Source organism: Epinephelus moara, chromosome 12 (genome assembly GCF_006386435.1).
Source record: "Epinephelus moara isolate mb chromosome 12, YSFRI_EMoa_1.0, whole genome shotgun sequence".
Lineage (NCBI taxonomy): Eukaryota > Metazoa > Chordata > Actinopteri > Perciformes > Serranidae > Epinephelus > Epinephelus moara.
In genome coordinates, this window is record NC_065517.1 from 147,244 (window position 1) to 155,175 (window position 7,932).

General features: G+C 42.8%; 1 protein-coding gene across 2 annotated transcripts in view; it reads left to right on the top strand.

Annotated features, from left to right (window-relative positions):
- The window catches only part of cd2ap (CD2-associated protein), a 289,563-nt gene that overhangs the window by 85,508 nt on the left and 196,123 nt on the right, over positions 1–7,932 (top strand). For both annotated transcript variants that reach the window (XM_050058858.1, XM_050058859.1), the window contains exon 2: positions 3,850–4,007. In XM_050058858.1, the coding sequence (XP_049914815.1) occupies positions 3,850–4,007 (158 nt within the window). The remainder of the gene's footprint in view (positions 1–3,849; positions 4,008–7,932) is intronic.

Below are 7,932 nucleotides of genomic sequence, written 5' to 3' on the forward strand. Positions count from 1 at the left end.
TTTGTAGTCACGTAGGCATGTGAATTACAGCGTTTCATTGCAAAGAATGCATGTAACGGGTACACTTTCGCTGTTTCTCCGCCATCTCGTTCAAATGAGCCAGACGTAGGGGGCGGATATTTATATGTCATGGCCTCAAGCTGAAAAAGACTTCCTGTTAGGAACCTCTCGTGTTACCTTACTCATCGCACCTAACAGATCCCTCCTAACGCCTAACGCTAACTCCTTACTGGCAGGAATAAGAGACATGAGACGGCCTTAAAGATGGCGGAGCTCGAACGACTTCTGGTTCAAGTAAGGAGTTAGGAGTTAGCAGTATAAAATAAGAGACTTGGGACGTACCCCTGGAACGGGCAAGCAGTCATTTATTAATTTGCGACACCTGCTACCTGTTTTCCACGCCCCCTCTCCCGACAACCTGGTCTGTGTAAGAGCACATTCAAGATCAACAGTATTCAACACACTTTTAATTGTTTTTATGTGTAGGTGAAGACAGACCTGAGGAACAGGCTGCAGGGGGACCATCTGGCTGCATGCATGCTACTCAGCATCAATGGGCCACCTCTGAACGAGTTTCCATACAACAGAGCCTTAGAGCTTTTTTTCCAAAAAAATCAAGAAAAATAAAGTGCTCTCAGCCAGGCTGCAAACTGTGCCATTAGATTATGCTCCAGTTGTGTAGTGAACAAATGGTGTATTTATAAAACCATTCAGTTTTAAGTTGTCATAATTTCACATCTCAAATTTCACGTCTCACAGGAGACAGGAAGAGATTAGGCTACAGTTGTGTATGTAGTTGTGCTACCGTTGTGTAGTGAATAAGAGTTGGGCTGTATCCACATTTTGTTACTGTTAAACCTTCCCCACATTTTCCCGGAGTATACGATATTACCGTGACTAATTAAAAATCACTTTGAAGGGCACAGTCGCCAAAATGTCGGCTTGTGCCTATACTGTTCAGAAACAGAATAGCAAACATTACATAGGCCTAAGAATACTGAAAAATAACAACAAAACATGTACAACATTAACAACTTTTATTAACAAATATTAGCCAAAAAAAAAAAAGTGCAAATGCAGCAGTCAACCAAACGGAATGAAATAACAACAAATTGTCTGTGGGCTACAGTCCACTTCCAAAAAAGTAACAATAAATAACCAAGGCAGTATCAATAATGTGTGCTCTACAGCGTATCCTCAGACCGCGACGGGTACTGTCCAATGGTTTATTTTTCGAGCCTACCTTTAGTTTGAAAAGTTCTGCCTCTCAAAGTCCGAGCTTTTTTGTCCATCAGAACAGGCTACTCCTCATTGAAAATGGCATATACACAAAGTATAATGATAACTATAGCAGCATCATTGGCTGGCTCCATCACATTTCCACCAGAGAAGGAGGTCTTTGTCTCCTGGAATAACAGGCTCGGGACAATAGGCAGTTATTTCTGCTCCTGCTCGCTCCTGTATGGTGCCGACCGGACCTGCTACCGCATCGGCTCTTCTTTGAAGGAGACTGCCCAGAGTCATCTGTTTCCCGGTGGTTCGAGTTGCGCTAATCCCTCCTCCACTGGAACTGCTGCTGCTGCTGCTTGCAGAAGTTGTGAAGTTGTGTTTTTGTTTTTGCAACCAACTGGCTTGATGCGTGGCTTGCCATGTTTTCTTCTCTTTCTAACATCCGACCTGTCACGTGACGATGTCACATCCAAAAACTTTATCAAATGTCATCTACCCACAACAGTTAAAGGGATAGTGCACCCAAAAATGAAAATTCAGCCATTATCTTCTCACCCATATGCTGACAGAGGCCCTGGCAAAGTTTTAGAGTCCTCACATCCCTTGCGGAGATCGGCTGGGGGAGCGCCTAGCACACCTAATGGCTGACGGTGCCCCAGACTAACGTCCAAGAACACAAAATTGAAGCCACAAAATATCTCCAACATGCTCATCCGTAGTGATACAAGTGTCCTGAAGCCCCGACATAAAAAGTTGTCTCGAAAAACATCATTTGACACTGTTTTTAGCCTCACTGTAGCCTGTAGCTCTGACTGCTTCTCTGTGCTCCGCGCTCACGTGTGCGCGCTCAGGGTGATTGGTGATGCACGGCCTCTGAAGAGCAGCAGTCTCGTCAGTACTGATGTCCAGATTCTCAAGTGCAGGTATCGCCAATTCCCAGTCTGAGCAGCAAAGACTTTCCTCATCCGTTGGCATTGCTTTGTATTTGAAACAACTACACCACCAGGATTCCAGTGCTCGACTCCGGTATTCTGTGGCTGGCTGAGGCTCATGAGCTGCGGCTGCTGCTTCGTCCAGTAGCCTGAGTTCCGCGTCCGTATACTCGGGCTCAAACAAATATGGCTCAACAAAGAAATGCTGTTCCTCGTCAATTTCAAAGTCTTCAGACATGTTGGGCTGTCCTTTGCTAAAAGACCGTCGTGCAAATGATCTTTTAGCTACTGTGGTTACTGTTGTCTCTCCCTGCAGTGCACGTGTCACGTGATGTAAACACGGGTAAGCAAAGCTCATGCTTTCGCTGGTCTCGCGCAAGCGCGCACACATGAGCATAGAGCACAGAGAAGCAGTCAGAGCTACAGGCTACAGTGAGGCTAAAAACAGAGTTCATATGACGTTTGTCGAAACAGCTTTTTATGTCGGGGCTTCAGGACACTTGGATCACTACGGATAAGCATGTTGGAGATATTTTGTGGCTTCAATTTTGTGTTCTTGGACATTAGTCTGGGGCGCCGTCAGCCATTAGCCTACAAGAGCTGCCGTGGTCCTGCCAGATGCCTCCTGCTGTTATCATTAGTCACATTTCTACTGTTATTATACACATATGATTATTGTCACATACCGTATATTTCCAAATAGTCGCTCATTGGCATATAGCCGCTGGGCACCTAATAGCCGCAGGGGGTTTGACCCCATTTTGCGTATTAAACGCCGGTCCGATTAAACGCCGGGGCGATTATTTCCTCATTCATTGCCTCAAGGAGGGACAGCCCTGCAGGCAGGGAGAGAGCAGCTCGCGAGGGCTTCTCTCTCCCTGCCTGCAGGGTGAGGGACTGTTTGCGCTTTTTGTTTGGGTCGGTGGTGAAGTGGCGCACATGACTCGTGCTATGGACGGACGGACGGACAGACAGCCATGTATCTAAAACAGGTAATACATCTGGCTATATCTTTCCCACATCAAATATCCGTGATCACCTACACCCGCGTGCGTGAAAGCGCACACAATTCCGTGTCCCCTCACCGCGGATGCTGTGATTTGATGGCCCGTTACTCATTGCAGCCCACTCAGGACAGTAACTTTGGCTCCCAGTGTTACTATTTACTGTGATACTTGCCAGACATTTTAATAGGAGCTCAGCCAATCACTGTAGATGCTTGTCCAGAAGTTCAGAATCTATTTTTGCTTATTGTATCTATAAAATTGCTCCCCACTTTACGGTTTTTCTTACCAGAATTATAAGACTTGTTTCTCACTATTATGTTTTATTACTCTGTAGTAGATGGTGGAAAAAAATTTTAACATGAAATTGAAATTTGCTAAGTTGCTGCTATTGTTTTTTTTAAGGTGTCACTTTGGTATGTAGTTGAGTTGTATGTCTTATTGTTTCTCATGTCACTCCCTTCAAACCCTTTCTGTCCCTAAACGTCCTTATCATATCGCTGTGATCCTCATGACCTTCCTCCCACTGTCTTTCCCTTTCTTTCTACTTGTGTTTCTCTTTTCTGTGGTCTGTCTCACCTCCTGTTGCTTCTTGTACTGGCTTCATCTTTTTCTTGCACCATTCTTCCCCCTTGATTTTCTTTTCCTCTCCTCTGTTTTCTCCTTCATCCTGTCTGGAGTAGAAGTTGTGGTGGAGTATGAGTACGACGCACTCCATGATGACGAGCTGACCCTGCGACTGGGTGACATCATCAAGAATGTGCGGTATATAGAGGAGGATGGCTGGATGGAGGGAGACCTCAACGGGAAAAGGGGCCTCTTCCCCGACAACTTTGTTAAGGTGAGAGGAAGACAGTTTAGTTTATGTTCACTTGATATCATGCCACTTAGTTGATTATAGTAACTCTTGAATTATGATAGACTTAGCCTGTTTACACTGTAGAGCTGACCTTGCACTTCCTCTTAGGTTTCAAACGCTGTTGTTCTATCAGAGATAATCCTACTGAGGCTGTGAGCATTATCAGGCTGAGACAGAGTGTTGCTCACATGCTACAGCAGATGTGATGGATTTCTAAAGTGCAACACACACTGCCGCCGGCGCTGTGACTGTCAAATGCCGCCCCCCAACACACATTGGCAGCAGCGCGCAGCGGCACCGTCGACACTAAAATGTATTTCCCACCCCAGCCCGTTAGGTGGCTGTACCTACACTAGTTACCAACGGCTATCAACTGCTAGTAATGGAAGAAGAAGAGGAAAAACTTTGAGGCAACAACAACTTGGATTTCACGGGTGAGTTTCTTATCAAAATAGTCTTATTAAAAATCTGAAAAACTTAAGTTGATACTACGGCGGCCGAGACGTACATAAAAGGCTTTTCTCGCAGTGGGTTTGTTCATAGAATATAATGGAGACGGGTGTTTTGACGCGCGGCGTGTGGCGGCGGTGTGTGTTGCACTTAAGAGTCAAATCTGAATTGTTCTATGCTTGGTTGACAAGATATGTCTTTGTTGAATCACTTGAATGCGTTCAATTTTTTTTTTTTAAAGAAATTGAGAGGTTTTAGTAGACTTGCACCGATTACAATTTTTTGGGCTGATCCTGATTTACGAATTGCAGAGTGTTTGGACGGCCGATTCCGATTTTGGCCGATTCTGATTTCATTTTTTTCAAACCACTTTACAGCACACAAGATAAGCACACAAGATATTGCAATATTTTCTGTCTTTCCTTTATTAGAACATTTTAACCAAGATACAACCAGCTTTTCAATAATCATCTCAAGCAAACAAACAACAACAGTGGCACAGGTTAAGAACATTTTCCTTTTTGCTCAAATATAACTTTAGGTACAGTATTAAAATAAATAAGTAGAACAGGCATACATAAATAAAAACGTATATAAATAAAATAATTCCTTGTGTATAGCATTTGTGGACAATTTCTTGAATAGACAAAAATTCCATACGGCCAACATGGTGAAGGTCGCCTGTACAAAAGCCCTTAGCGCTGAGGATGCGCCCGCCAGTAAGTGCGCAGACATGCGCATCTTCGGCACGCGGACAAGCGCATCTTTGGCACGCGGACACACACTTCGTCAGTTTCAAGTGGCACAGTGCAGCAGTGAGAGCTCCGCAGTTAAGTTTAACACGGACAATTAACAACTTTCTCCTTCTCTCTTTTGATGTGTTGGCGTAAATGATTAAGGTGAGAAGCCATATTTGTAATCGAGTGTAAAGCTATTTTTCCTTTTGTTTATTTCAGAACCACACACATACACACTTGTTGATAACCTCCTGCATTGAAAATGAAAGTATCCATTTGAACCTGATTCTCTGGCCGGAATCATTTACTCCATAGTTGTCCTACCCAAACCAGTGTGTCCCTGAGGTCCCCTTCCTCACATCGCCCAAGACGTGAATTGCACATGTGCGTGTGTGTGTGTGTGCTGCCGACGTTACATGATGTCAGTCATGCAGTGCGGGTCACAGGTCATGGCTGATCACGTGAAAACTGGCCCAATTCCGAGCACTGCCAATTAATCGTTGCAAATTTAGGTTTTAGTCTAGCCTTTATCAGATTTTATATAACAACTAATAAGCAAATGGACCCTGGGTTTTCTGCCTTTAGCCTGCATGGTACTGATAACACTAGATTGAAAGAATCAGTTAGTGCAGTTTGATGCTGGATCATCATGGTTAGAAAAAATATCTTTGTGATTGTCATCAACAATGAAAATTAGTTGATAAGAATTTTGATGCTTTTAGGACAACACCAATTTTTTCTGTTCTAAGTAGAGCTGAGCAATGTATTGAATTAAGTCAATTAATTCAAATTTTTGTTTTTGCATAATGTGTAAAATATCTACAATGTGAAAGTCAAGTTATAACATGCACAAAAAAATTACTTTCAGTCAAAGTAACCTCAATAAAAGCTGGTTACATTAGCCTGCTTGAGTCAAGACAGTCTCCCCAGCAAGCATTTTTTGGTTTAAAAAACGTCTAATAGCCATCTACATGAAGACCTGATGTCTAGGCTAAATCACGGCTGAATTTGGGCTGTCAGTGAAAATTTGGTAGACGTCTAACCATAGCCAAAGTGTAGACGTCATCAATTATACGGCTATGTAGAGACCATGTCCAAAAAATGGAGATAAACATAATTTACTTACTGTTGACTCTCCATACGTGATTGAATATCATACCGCACGCCATCTGCAATGGCAGATTACATTTAATCAATTTCAAAATTAAATCGGCTAGATTTGGGTTACATGTAGCTAGACTAAATCGGAGCTAAATATAGCCAATACGTTTAAATCACGACTATTGCTTGCTGGGTCATTCACTGTGAACCCGCTGCAGTTTACAGTTAAAGTAAAGCACTGGCAATAGCCATGGCCGGAGGCATGATGTCAGTCAGTCCGTCAGTCTGTCCCTCCATCCGCCCATCCGTCTATCCGTCCAGCCATCCCATCCTTTCGAAGGCAATATCTCAAGAACAGCTTGAGGGAATTTTTTGAAATTTGGCACAAATGTACACTTGGACTTGAATAATGAACTGATTGGTCTTTGGTAGTCAAAGGTCAAGGTCAGTGTGACTTCATCTGTCTCATTCTTGTGAACATCATATCACAAGAATACCTTAATGTAATTTCTTTAAATTGACATAAATGTCCACTTGGAGTGAAGCATAAATTGATTACAATTAGGGATGCACCGAAATGAAAATTTGTGGCCGAAGCCGAATAATATTAAACGCTTGGCCGAACGAATAATATTAAACGCTTGGCCGAATGCCGAATGCCGTTGTTTAGTTTTTCATTAGTTTTTGCATGTGAACCCCCTCCAGATTAGTGTTGTCACGGTACCAAAATTGGACCCACGGTACGATACCAGTGAAAGTATCACGGTTCTGAGTAGCATCAGGATACCACAGCAAAAGTGAGGCAGATGTGCCTTTTGTCATTTATAAAAAGATGAATCACTTTTCTATAGTACATCAATGATATTTCAATGGAACAAATTACTTATTGACTTCCCTTCCCTGAAGTCCCTTCATACTGTAAGTAAAGAACAGTCCCTAAAGTGCGGTGAGGTTTGTGGACCGTTACCTGCCACAAAGAGAAAAATGTGAACGGCTCGTTTCTCCTCTGATACGCCACATACTGTGTGCAGCCATGGCTCGGCTGTTCAGGTACTTTTGGGCAGTCATGACAACAAGTTATTCACCTGGAGCCAGACTTCTCCGTCGCCGGTAAGCCATTATCATGCGCCGCCGTTCAACCCACAACCAGCAGGATTCGCCGTTTCGTTTCTGCTGCTGGTTGAACTCTGTACTCATACAGCATGCTGAATAATTTATTTTGCCCGAACAAAACTATTTTTAGTCGCAAATGCCAGTGCGGTGATGGACGGAGTAAAATATCGCCACACTGCTGACATTTTACTCCGTCCGTCACCGCACGCTGTTTGATTGCGTTATCAAAACATGCCGCTATTATTCGGCCTTGCTTTTCACTTATCCCACCGAATACCGAATGTGTGTTTTTTTTGCAGCATTCGGCCGAATATATTTGGTTACCGAATATTCGGTGCATCCCTAATTAGAATTTTGTGGTTGAAGGTCAAAGGTGAAAGTTATATATATATGTATATGTGTATATATATATATATATGTATGTATGTATGTATGTGTGTGTATATATATATATATACATATATATATATATATATATATATATATATATGTATATGTATATATAT